This window comes from Aedes albopictus, chromosome 3 (assembly GCF_035046485.1).
Source record: "Aedes albopictus strain Foshan chromosome 3, AalbF5, whole genome shotgun sequence".
NCBI classification, from domain to species: Eukaryota; Metazoa; Arthropoda; class Insecta; order Diptera; family Culicidae; genus Aedes; species Aedes albopictus.
In genome coordinates, this window is record NC_085138.1 from 410,384,864 (window position 1) to 410,398,391 (window position 13,528).

General features: G+C 45.3%; 1 protein-coding gene and 1 long non-coding RNA gene across 3 annotated transcripts in view; one reads left to right on the forward strand and one right to left on the reverse strand.

Moving 5' to 3' along the window:
- Positions 1–13,528, reverse strand: part of LOC134289776 (uncharacterized) — a 57,355-nt gene that overhangs the window by 37,071 nt on the left and 6,756 nt on the right. The window lies entirely within an intron of this gene.
- LOC109426390 (uncharacterized) lies at positions 303–7,649 on the forward strand. Of its 2 annotated transcripts, none has more exons than XM_029875591.2 (3): positions 303–553; positions 619–1,289; positions 5,080–7,649. In XM_029875591.2, exons 2-3 carry the CDS (start codon positions 693–695, stop codon positions 6,991–6,993), a joined length of 2,511 nt encoding a protein of 836 aa, XP_029731451.2. In that variant the 5' UTR covers positions 303–553; positions 619–692; the 3' UTR covers positions 6,994–7,649. The 2 variants fall into 2 exon arrangements, with proteins under 2 accessions (XP_029731451.2, XP_019557436.3); XM_019701891.3 differs by having other exon boundaries at positions 356–553; positions 619–1,457.

Genomic DNA, 13,528 nt, shown 5'->3' on the forward strand with positions numbered 1-13,528 from the left:
TCCAATTGGAAATCTTGTTGATGTTTACTTTCTCAAAGTGACAAAGGAATGTTGTGACAGTGTTCAGCTCACTGCAGAGTGGTTTCGCAGCGCGGTGTCACGAACACTAATGCAAATCTACTGGTTGAAAATATGCCCATTTGATTTTGCTGGGAACAGCTGATCTTTGTTTACTATTTTCAACCAGTAACTCAAGTGATGTTCGTGTAATGCAGCGTGTACGTACACGCAACACTACTAAAAGCAGAAACCACTAGTGAGTGTTTGTAAATACGTTCCACTGCTCATTGATAAAAAAAATGGATTGGACTGGCACCGTACTCGCGATTGCATCACTTTTTTCGTATCTCTGCCAGAGTACGGTGTGAGTGCAGCAGCAGCTCTGCGTATTAGTGACTCAAAAGTGTTTTTTCAGTGAAATTTTAATTATCAATAGTGTCTGAATTTGAAGATTGAGTTTTTCGTAATACTTGAATAATTCTGAGTGTCGTTTTCGTTCCCCTATGTATTTTGAAACTAACTACACTGGGTGTATTGAAATAAAAGTCTCTAGGTATTGGCATCGATTAATCATCTCGAAGTCTCCAGAAGGGTAACACCATCTTGTTTTTTTTGCAGGCGAATGCAAAAACGTTATCTTTTTACGTGATTCTACTTTCAACGGCAACACACCTACAAATTCGAAAAAAAAAATGAATGCCTTCAAGAGCAGCCCCGCCTACGCCGAGGCCACGGAACGCCTCCGGATGTTCTTCCTCCGAGGACAGGACGTCGATCCCGTTTACCTGCGGGAAAAGGGTATTCTGAATAAGGTGTACGACGCCCAGTCAGAAGTTCACGTCATCAATATACTGGGCTATGCACTGAATAAACCGTTTGCCGATTTTAAACAACCGGCCCAGGAGCTGGACCAGCTGCTTCGTAGCGGCAATATTTGCATGTATGCGGATGAAGCCAAAAAGCAGCTGGAAAAAGTTGTCCGGCAGATGAATAGCTTCCGGTTCGAGTTGATTCCTTTGGTGGTGGTGGTCGAGCGTGAAAAAGAGCAACGGCTTTTCGAAACGCTGCTAGTCAAAGCTTACCATCCCCTCAATACGTTTCGCTACGTGGACATCAGCGGAAGAATCTACAACAGTCTTAGCCATTTTCTGGACAAGAACATGCTTCCACGTGGGTTCCTGTGCTACCCGAAGAACGGAGAAGTGGTCTTCGATAAACGGTGCGGATTGGCCGTGGATTGCCAGCAAGTTGGGGAGGAAAACAACAGCAAAATGTGTCGGGACTTACTGGTAGGGCTGGTCGGTGCCGCCGGAACGATTGGGTCCATTTTTGCGACCGGTGGTCTGGCCGCGCCGTTCATGGTGGTGTCCTGCGGTTCGGCCCTATACGCAACCGGGCGAGGAGTCGAGAAGCTGGTCGATGCCAGCCAACACGGCTTGTCGGTGAATCCATTCGAGGTGAGTCATGCTCCAATATGTCGTTGTAGGTTTATTATAGGTACTCTGAGTTCAGTCAGGCAAGGAACAAAGCACTGCTTACTTACTTTCAGTCCTGGAGCACCCATGGTGATGCAAAGGGCTGAATTGAAAGATCTCCATCCTGGGCGATTGCCAGCCATCGCCTTGATCTGAGGCCAGGTCAAATTTCTTTCGATTTTCTTTGTTTCTTTGTTGAGGCCGCGCCGCCATGAGGCCTTGGGTTTACCTCTGCTGCGATGTCCTGCTGGGTTCAAATCTAACGCTTGCTTGCAGATTTCGTTCCCACCCCTGCGTAGAGTGCAACTGTAGCCCATCCACCTCCCATCCAAAGTAGACCGGAGATCCGGAGACCTGCAGCCAAGTTTCTGCGTAGGTACTGGTGTACAGCAGCACAGATTTGACGTTCGAGTTGAGATCTTGGGGCGTCGACCATTCTGGTTGTTTTCCCATACATTTCTTAAACTCGCAAAAGCAGCCCTCGCCTTCTTTATTCGTGCATCTATGTCGATCTTGGTGCCACCATCGGCCGTCATTTGGCTACCAAGATATTAGAAGGGGGCTTCGTGGTCGTGCGACTAGTGCCACCAAGCATTTAGTCGCATCGTACTGAGGAACACGGGTTCGATTCCCGCCGCAGCTGTCAGCAAATGTTTTCGGCTCTGCCACTGGGCGTCTAGTGTCGTGCTTCCTTCAAATTGCTCTGTTACTGGAAGCATTGAACGTGTCCATGTCTTTTTCCCTACTGCTTGAAGCTGGAAGGGTTGACCGTATTTACATACAACGTTTTGATCTTGTTGACGTTGATGGTACAACCTGCCACCGAGGAGCGATGCGATTGACAAGATCATCGAGTTTATACTCTGCATAACAGAGCACCGTTAAGCTAAGAGCGCATCGTCATCAACCAGTTCGAGGTCATTTAGGTGCTCCATGGTAACGGATGGGCTGCCACAGCAACCCACGATTTGGTTCACGATCCATCGCACCTACCAGGATCTCGTCGATTACGGTGAGGATCAGGAGCGGTGATAGTATACATCCTTGCCTCGGATGGAATCGGACAAGACACCGTTGTGCAGTACTCTGCACGAAAATGCCCTGCACTGTGCTTGAATGAGGCCGATGATTTTCTCAAGGACACCATTGTGTCTGAGGGCTTCCCACATGCTTTCGTGATTGAGACGGTTGAAAGCTTTTTAGTAATCAATAAACATCAGGAAGATAGATTCTTGGAATTCATTGATTTGCTCCAAGATGTAACGGAGCGTGACAATATGGTCCACACAGGATCGTCCGGCACGGAATACTGCTTGCTGCCGTCGGAGAGCTGCATCAATCTTCTCCTGTATTCGGTCAAGGATCACTTTGCAGAGAACCTTGAGAACGATACCCAGTAACATGATGCTCGCCAATTATCGCAAACAGTTAGGTCCTCTTGCATCCATTTGGTCGGAAATGTCGCGGTTTCCCATGTGTTGCAGAATAATTGATGATAATATGGGATCAGCTTTGAGAATCTCGGCTGATATGCGACCCCCGGGGTCCTGTTCGACTTCATGCTACAGATGGCTGTTTCTATCTGCTCCTTCACTGTTGTTGACACGGGTAATGCGTCGAACCCTTGGCAATCATGCTAAGGTGCTGATGGCGTGGCCGACACATGAAAAAGGTTTCCAAAGTGCTCAAACCAGCGTTTCAACTGGTCAGCCGGGTCGATCAGTAACTGTCCAGACGTGTCTTTCACGGGAATCGTAGCATTCATCTTCGTCCCACCAAGGTGACGTGAAACATCGTAAAGAAAACGGATGTCGCCGATGTTTGCGGCTTTCCCGCTTTCGTTGGCTGGGGAGTCCGCCCACGATCTTTTGTCCCGTCTACACGATCGTTTCACTTTCTTCTCGAGAGCTGAATAGCGCTGACGGGCTACGGCTTTGGCTCCTCGTATTTTCGCTCGCTCTATCGCGGCCTTGGCGTTACATCGCTCCTCTATCTTCCTTTAGGTATCATCTGTGATCCACTGCTTTTTCCGGGTGCGCTGCCGTGTGCAGCATAGTTGTCCCATGTTAATAGGGATTCCCATAGAACATGGGACAACTATGCTGCACACGGCAGTGCGTAGCTCATCCAAATTATTCTCGCCGGTGGCAATGAAGGCGTTCTTAATGACGCTCCATTGATCTTCTACGCTTCCATCTTCCGGAATATCCGTAGCACGGTTCTCCAGCTCCTCGACGAAGGACCTTTCCACCGCAGCGTTTTCCAGTCGGCGTGCGTTGAATCGGCGCACGATTTAGCAATGCGTAGGCGGATCTCGCCGATTAGAAGATGGTGGTCGGACGCAACGTCGGCGCTTCGTTTGTTCCGCACATAAAGAAGGCTCCAATTCTGCGTTGACGAGGAGCGTGTTCGCTTCGTAGGCCAGATTAGGTATAGCAGAATTTGGCCCGAACCCAATCTGTATTCTCCAAAGTACGGCCAACGGGCTTCGCTTAGTCCTAGGATCTCAAACATCATTCGGGACATGCATTATTGGCTAGTTCTGCCAGTTTACCCTGGGCTAGGGTTAATACATTAGAAGTTCCAATTCTTGTCCGTTGTTTCACGCTAAAAGTCGTTGCTGTTGAATGAGTTCGTAATCATTTTCGGTTTCTGTAACGGTTTTCGGGTTTCCAGAACAGTAGGTTGCTGACCTAAGGTCCCCTATCTACCGTGGTGGGGCTGCCACCTTAGGTATAGCTACCGGTGGAGGAGCATTTCCTACTCAGTCGCTGGACGCCAGAACAAACGCTGTTTGAGCCGTACCTCCTTGCTGAACAGGCGCTCGGATCGTACTTCCTCAATCTAGCTGAAGTCAGTAGGACAACAGTGCCCAGGCTGCACTACTAGCTTTTTATGCATAAAACTCTTAGCTGGCGGCCTTTGTCATCGATTGACCCGTGGAAGCATGAGGTAAGGGACTTGTGAGGACTAGAGTTATGTTGGACGCTCTCCTTATCGACTCACCGTTCCTTCCGCCTTTTTCAATTTCACAAGTTGCTTCCGAACCAGCGTTTGAGACGATACGGACACTTCTTGGTGTAACGTTTTCGAGGGTACTCCAGATTTCTTTGGCGGTGTTTTTCGCCCGGATTAGGTCCTACATGTCATCACAGTCTTGAAGCTCTGTTCGTTGAACTTTAATTTTTACTGCTGGGACGTTTTTTTCTACTTTTGAGCACTATCAACAAGCCAACGGACTTCAGCTACTTCTCAACCCGGAGCTTCCAGTATTCATGGCTGGTGCTTGTGAATTGGAAAAACCCGTAGACTTACTTCCTTCCGTGCGTGGTCCATTTTATGTTTAAGGAACAAAGTCGTGAAATAGATGGACTCAGAGGAAAGCTAACCTAGATAAAACTTTGTAAAATGAATTGTGGTGTAAGAATTAAGTACAACCGATACGTAGGGTTTCAGATAAGGACTGAAGTCTTACATATGCATATGTATTTCTCAATCGCACTTGAATCCGCTAGGAGTGCACAAGCAATATACCACACATTCCGCAACAATACTTTTCGCATAATAAGCATTTTCATTCCATTCCAAAATTTTTATTTCACAGGACGCCGAAGCGCGCAACAACTGGCTGATGGTGTCCGCGAATCTGCTGACGTTCGCATCGATTGGTGCCGCCGCCGGGTTGGCCGCGGCCACGAAGATGGAAAGTGTCACCGTCACGCAGCTCGGCCGGTTGGCGTTGGCCAATCGGGTCATCCGCGGGGTCAGCGCCGGGGTCAACGCCGTCACGGTGCTGGACTCGATCGGTTTCGCGGTCGTCAACTGGAACCGGATGAACATCTACGAGAAGATTTCGCTGGCCTGTTCCGTGTGCTTCTGCTTCCGGGAGGTAATCAGCTTTGCCAACGCGGAACGTCTGATCCGAGCCAGCCAGGTCGAGGGGCTGTGCAATTTCTTCAGGGGATGCGCCGTTTCGGCCGGAGGGGAAATATCCCACTATGGGCAAAGTTTCGTGGCTAAGGTAAAGACGGTGTTCGAGAATAACGACGAGTACCTGGAAAACGGCTTGGAACTCGTTCTGGCACTTGTGCGTGACAAGTTCCACGTGTCCGTTAGCGATGACTTCGTGTTTATCAAACTTTTTGGATTCGAGTATCAAATCCGGAATATAATTAGCATGTCGAAAAGCGAGTTGAACAAATTTTTGTACATGATTCAGGGCATAGCGAGTTCTTTCAAAGACGCATTCGCTTTGTTGAGGAAAATGTTTGGTGATGGTCCAATCGCCAAAGCTGTCTTCAAGCGAGCTGAGGAAAGTGGTGGCAATCGTGCCGATTATGGTAAAGCCATTAATGAGCTAATCGAAATTTTCAACCTGTGTCGTCAAATCACTAACGACATCACCATTTTGACGGATGCTGAATTGAAAATTGGTAATGGGCATCGTTTCACTATTGGAACTGCCTTCAATACTTTTATCAAAGCTGGCCCAATAATGGGAATGTCTCTTCTCCGAGCTCTGCTAGAGATGAACCACAGAGAAACCGAATGTCTGAACCGCTTCCGGAACCAGTGGGGAAGCAAAGAGGTTGATATATTCAAGTACGTAACGCACGAATCTGCCGACGGCGCAGCAATTTTGGACAAAATCCGTTTCCTTTTAGATGTGTTTAAAACTTCCACGGAGGTTTCTCTCCATATTACGGATCTGCTGCCAGCGGAACAGGTAGTCGAGGTTGAGGCCATGGTTCGCATCGGTTCCGACCTATTCCGCCAAGCGGTAAATCAAGATCAGCTCCTAAATCCGAAAATTCTTCACATTTGTAAAGTTGCTCTCGGTAATCATCGTGAGTTCATACAAAGCATGTGGAACAACACGTGCGTTCGCCCCGCAACCGAAGACAAATCGTTCGAAAAGCTGGCCGTGCTCCAAGTTGCGTTCGAGTCCCGTACCGACTGCACCATCCAGAACGTCATCTCGTATGTGTCGAGCATGCATTGTCCGGATTTTTCCCGGTTCGTCACTCACTCCCTGTTCGCTTTGGACAGCATGGACGCGCTAGTTCGCGAAACGAACCTTTCGGAAGTGGACGCCAACGGTGTTTTGTTTTCGGATTTGGCTCCTCTGCGATCTCGCTTCCAGGAGCTTACCACCCTGGCTAAAGAACTCTCCCTCGGTGGCTATTTCCCTGTGGACGATGAGCTGTTGAATGCCGAGCAAGGACCGTTAGTTGCGGCCCTCAAAGACCTAGCATCGCAGGGTTCTCTCCACTTTGGAACGGGGGAGAACGCCGCACTCCACCTGAGCAAGTACCCCATGCTCCGGCTTGGTCAGAAGGAACTCCAGAAGTACAACAGATTCATCGCCGAGAAGAAGTTTGACCGGGAAGAAGTTCAACCCGCCTACGATGGTAAGCGGATGGTGCTTCTGGGCAATGAACAGCTGACGATCGTAGTCGGCGTGGTTCGAGGAGCAGGTGCTTACATCGACACGTTCAGATTCACTCACATGGATTAATACTCTACTTGAACCCTACTACATTCATTTGAACGTACTATTAAGTTTTTAACTTATATAGGTGTATATTTTACACTTTTACATGAGTGAGAGATAGGTGCTTATATAGGCTGCCTATAATCGCATAGCAAATCCAGTAAATATGAGACTGATATGCGATCATGGGCAGTATACACACGATATGCTATTAGCGGTATTTGCCCATATCTGCTAGGGTTCCAATTTTATACCAGTAGCGTACTAATTTTACCTACTTATCTGAGTACTTTTCGCTGCTACAAATATCGGTGGTCATTACACCATACGGCAGAGGTACTCCACAAGCATTGGACTTGTTAACATTTTTATTATTCTTCATTTGAAGGATACAAAACTTGGAAGAATACAAATCTTGTGAGAATGGCATCGTCTTGTATTTTCTGCTGAAAATTTTATCGAAAAAAATGTGGAATTTAATACATTTAACAGCCAGAATGCTATTGGCGATTTATCCTAGATGTTAATTAGTTGTAAGGACTTTATTTCGACACAATTCTGCTATAATTATGCACGACTGATCAAGCAAAATTTAGTTTAGAAAAATACGACTATACGTGGCTATACTCAACAACCAGTGTGCCTTGATAAGAAGTAATATATTGAAAGATAATTATAAAGTACTAAAGATCATTAAATCCGAACATTCCGTCCCACTGATGAAAACAAATGGCTTAATCACTAAAAAAATCTTCCAAATTCGGACAATTATTATTTTTTCGGGTTTACCTATTTGAATTACTTGGTTGCACAATTTTTGGCGTCCAATTTTTTTTTTTAAATAGTCACCCAAACCAGATTTTTTACAGCCAACTGAATGCTCTCGTGCAGGGTGTCTACTACCTGGAAAAACCTGGAAAACCGGGAATCCTCAGGGAATTTTATTTAACAGGGAAAAACCTGGAATACTCAGGGAATATCTTGACTACACAGGGAAATTTTGCTCCGATAAACAAAAAAAAACATTCTGTCGTATGAATAAAAACCTGGTAGTATAATCCATATGGAAATTTCGCTACAAGGATTTTTTTCGAGAAAATCCGTCAGGGTTCCTTTCTGGAACTTCTTTAGAAATATCTCCTGGAATGTCTCCCAGGATTTCTTATGAAATTTCATACGCATTTTTGACGCTATTTTGCTTGCTATTCCTTTTTGATTTTTTTTTTTGCGGAAAGGTATATTTCCGGATTCCTTCCAGGATTCCTGAATTCCAACCGATTTCTCCTGGAACTTTTCACGGGAATGCTATTTCTTCCCGGAGTTCCTCCAGTGTTTTGCTCAAAGAAATCTTCGTAGGATTTCTACCAGAATTTATCCCGAATACTCTATAAGAATTTCTGTCGGGATAAATCGTGTAATTTCTTTCGGCATTCTTCATGTAAATTTTACGCGATTTCTTCCGGTGTTCCGCTTGGGACTTCCACAGAAGATCTTCCCAGAATTTCTTTCAGAGTTGCTCAAGGAGTTATTCCTGGGGATTCTACTAAAGTTCCTCCAAGGGTTTCTAAAGGAGAGTTTTCACGAATTTACTGCAAAAGTTCTTAAGAGATTTCTTTCATTTTTTCCTGTGATATCTTCAAACAATTAATTTGGGCTTTTTTCGAGATGTTCTTCCTGGTCTCCTACAGGAATTGCTTAAGAGTTTTTGCGAGGTTTATTTTGAAATTTTACCTGAGACTTCTCTCGGAGTATCTTCTGGAACTTCTCTCAGAAGATTCCTTTCGATGTTGGTCATGAGATGTCTCTCAGAGTCTTTGTTAATTTATCCTAGACTTTCTTCTAAGATTTTTTTTACAGAGTGCCTTTTGGGATTTCTACAAGATTTATTGCTGATATTTCTCATTGAATTCTTCTCTTGAATTTATTTCAGAGCCAGGCTGTTCCTTGTATTTGTACCGGATTTCTTGCAGTGATCCACCTGAGATTTTTTTTACAGATATTCTCTGCATTGTTCCCAAAATTCTTCCCGGAATCTTTACCAGAAATTGTCCCGAGATTCTGGGTACTCCTTTAGGGATTTCTCCTAAAGTTATTGCAGGGATTCTTCTACGGGTTTACCTTAGAATGTCTCCTGAGATAACTTACGAAATACCTTATAGGAAATTCCCGAAGAAATATTCGAGAGAATTCAAATAAAATCTTGCGAGAAACTCCGCAAAGTGTTATTGAAGAAACCTCAACAGGAACTTCAGGAAAAACATGAGAAAAAATTAGACATCTCGAAAAAAGTTCTAGGTTATAGAAAGGGCCCATATAGCCGAGGCGGTAAACGCACGGGTATTCTGCATGACCATGCTGAGGGTGACGGGTTCGATTCCCGGTCGGTCCAGGATCTTTTCGTAAAGGAAATTTCCTTGACTTCCTTGGGCATAGAGTATCTTCGTGCCTGCCACACGATATACACATGCAAAATGGTCATTGGCAGAGGAAGCTCTCAGTTAATAACTGTAGAAGTGCTCATAGAACACTAAGCTGAGAAGCAGGCTTTGTCCCAGTGAGGACGTTACGCCAAGAAGAGGAGAGGAGGTTATAGAAATTCCCAGAAGAAATGTTAAGGACACCCAAGGAGGAATTCTGAAAACCTCATGGAATCCTGAAAGCAGCTACGGACGAAGTTCCGCGAGAAAAACAACGTAAATCATAAAACTATCGGTAAAAACCCCGACTTAAACTAACCAGTGGAAAACCACACTGGCTTCAGCCGACGACTGTACCGATTGAACGAAACTTAACACGGAATGGCTACGGATAAGAAGCTATTCTCGTGAAAAATTACATCGCTCGGAGCGGGGATCGAACCCTTGTCGATCCGGATTCTAACCGCATGACATTCTTGAATAGTTTTGGACGGATCTTCAGGAGGAATCCAGCGAGAATCTCTGGAAGTATAACCGAAAACCTTTGCAAAAAATTTCGGGACGTACTCAAACAGATATCTCGTGAAAAAATCCTGCGGAAAACCAGGAAGAAACTTTGGAAGAAATTCCAGGAATTACGCTCAGAAATCTTGAAAGAATTTTTGAAGAGTAGGGGAACTAACGTATTTTGATAATCGCTCAAGGGGGCTTTTCCCTCTTTCTAATTTTTTAATTAAAAATAAATAATAATAATAATAAGAACTAACGTATTTTTGGCAGTTTTGTTTTCTTCGTCATGGGGGGTTCTTTGAAACTATTTGAACTCAGAGTTGGCATCAAATCCTTTCCAACCAAGCTGAATATGTTCAAATTTCAGGCAATTTGGCCGACATAAATCCCTCATGCCCAAGCACAAACCTGCCGATGATACCCTAAGTCGCCCTTCAAGTTTTTTTTTTGAAAATTTGTTTTTTTTTTAATTATAAACTTTTACAATTTCATCTGGAAAAACCTGGAAAACTCAGGGAATTTTATTTTGAGTTATGGGTAGACAACCTGTCGTGGAAAAGCTTCCAAAAGGAGATTACAAGATCCTCATGGGCGACTTCAACGCGAAGGATGGTTCCGAAAACTCGGTCTATGAGCAAGTCATGGGATGCCATGGTCTCGGAGCAATGTGCCAGAACGAAGAACTGTTTGCAGAGTTTTGTGGCAACAATGACATGGCGATTGGGGAATCGACATGGGATTTCCGTCATGGCGTCTCGCAAAATCAAACCGACCACAGCTGCATCAGCCGAAAATAGAGACTTGATATGCAGAACAAACGTAGCGCCGACATTACTTCTGACCATCATCGCCTGATCGGCGAGATCCGGCTGTGCGTTGTCAGGATCCATCGACAGGAGGAGAAAATCGGGCATCGGTTCAACACACGCCGACAGGAAGATGCAGCGGTGAAAAGGTCCTTCGTCGAGGAGCTGGAGAATCGTATTGCGGATATTCTGGAAGGGGAAGCGTAGAAGATCAATAGAGCGCAATCATGAAGGCCTTCATCGTCACCGGCGAGAATAATTTGGGTGAGCTACGCACCCAGAGTAAGCAGTGGATCATAGATGACACCTGGAGTAAGATAGATGAGACGGAACGCCAAAACCACGGTAGAGCGAGCGAAAATGCGAGGAGCCAAAGCCGTAGCCCATCAGCGCTATTTGGCTCTCGAGAAAGAAGTGAAGCGCTCATGACGGGACTCTCTAGCCGACGAAGGCGAGAAAGCCGCAAATACCGGCAACATTCGTCTCCTCCACGATGTCTTATGTCGTCTATGTGGGACTAAGACGAATGCTACGATGCCCACGAATGACACATCTGGATAGCTATTTACCGACCCGGCTGACCAACTGAAACGCTGGTTTGAGCACTTTGGAAACCTTTTTCGAGTGTCGGCCACGCCAAATCTCAGCATGATTCTTCAAGGCTTCGACGCATTACCCGTGTCAAAACCGAAGCTCCGTCGGTGCAGGCGATAGAAACAGCCATCCGTAGCATGAAATGAATGAATGCTCAAAGCCGACCCCGTCGTATCTGCACAGCTGCTGCATAAATTATTCTGCAACATATGGGAAACCACGACATTTCCGGGCGACTGGATGCCTTAGTAAAGGTACCCAAAATTATCGCTTACAATCAGGTCATCCTCCTGATTGTAAGCGATAATTGGCGGGGCATCACGTTACTGTGTATCGTTCGCAAAGTCCTCTTCAAAGTGATCCTCAACCGGATACAGGACAAGATCAACGCAACACTCCGGCGGCAGCAAGCAGGATTCCGTGCCGGACGATCCTGTGTGGACCATATTGTCACACTCCGTATCATCTTGGAGATTGGAGCAAATCAATGAATTTCAAGAATCTCTACCTACCGCTTGTAGGGAGCCCTCAGGCGCCTTGATGTCCATGAGAAAATAATCGGCCTCATTGAAGCACAGTATAGGGCATTTTCGTGCAGAGTACTGCACAACGGTGTCTTGTCTGATCCCATCCGGGTCGTTGCTGGACCGAGGCAAGGATGTATACTATCACCGCTCCTGATCCTTATCGTTATCGACGAGATCCTGGTAGGTGCGATGGATCGTGAACCAAATCGTGGGTTGCTGTGGCAACAGCCCATTACCATAGAACACCTAAAGGACTTCGAACTGGCTGATGACGTTGTTCTCTTAGCTCAACGGCGCTCTGATATGCAGAGCAAGCTCGACGATCTTGCCGATCGCTCCTCGGCGATAGGTCTTACCTAGGGGCGGGACAGCTCTAATATTGATTAGCGATATAAGAAGTATTAGGAAATATTAATCCCAAAGGCTGATCATATTCGAACAAAGTAAGCCACGCTGATTGAACTGAATTAACAGCAACTGAAATGACAGCAAGCAGAAATTACTAAATTAATCGTTGTGCTTCCATCGCACTAATGTTATATGAATGAATATTCCAGGACTGGTAAACTGAAATCGATCAAATGTCTCTCCGATCAGGTGTTTCTCTTATCAGGAGCATCAACTCCGGATATACAAATATCGCTGGCGGACATAATCACCAAACTGTACTGATCGTAGTAATAGTATATCCGTACGCACGTCTATTATGCAAAGTTTATGTGTGATCAATGTGAGCTAACCGTTCGAACCGTTCCTTCTGAAGATCTGATCTTGAATATGATACAATACCGAGACCACACCACCGTCGGAGAATATTCGTAATGAAATATCCAATTACCTGGCTCAACAGTCTGGAACTAGCAGTGCCAGAGGTATTTCACTGTCAAATACAAAAGACAGTACAAAACAAATATCACTGAACTGATCTATTGTGAAAAATGAAAAATACACTGACATACGCTCCGTTTTATATTTATTGAACATCCTGTAGGTTGAAATGAAAAAGATGTCCATCTCTGACTACATTAATTGGTTCCAGGCCACGATCCCGGCGATGTAGGTTGAAGATCAGATTGCTTCCCAGCTAAAAAAATGAAAAGAAATTTAATTTTGCAATCAAACAAACTATATAAAATACACAGACAATTCATTTTTTCACCTAGCTTCTTCGTGACAGTTGGTTGCGTTGGTTGTTGCATGAAAAGTCATGACATAATAGTTAAAAAATGGTCCAGTGAAAGATGAAGATTAGGACATTAATATTTATTAGGCAGTATTAGAGTCAGTATTAGACGCTGTCCCGCCCCTAGGGTCTTACCATCAACGTCAATAAGACTAAATCGTTGTATGTAAACACGGTCACCCCTTCCAGCTTTACGGAAGCTCTTCAAACAGTGGAGAATGTTGGAAGCTTTCAATATCTTGGTAGCCAAATGGCGGCCGATGGTGGTATCAAGATCGAAATAGATGCACGGATTAAGAATGCGAGGGCTGCTTTTGCGAGTTTAAGAAATGTATGGGAAAGCAATCAGATTAGTCGCCGCTCCAAAATCCCTATTTTCAACTCGAACTTGAAATCTGTGCTGCTGTACGCCAGTGAAACTTGCTGTGTAATAGCGGAGAAACCTCAACCGCTGCAGGTCTTCTTCAATAGATGCCCGCGGTATATTATTCGTGCACAATGGCGTCACATTTGGATCTCCAA

Coding starts and splice junctions, on each gene's coding strand:
- LOC109426390 (XM_019701891.3), top strand. CDS start 693: ATGAATGCCTTCAAGAGCAGCCCCGCCTACGCCGAGGCCACGGAACGC. Junction 1,458..5,079: donor TGTCGGTGAATCCATTCGAG/GTGAGTCATGCT, acceptor TTTATTTCACAG/GACGCCGAAGCGCGCAACAA.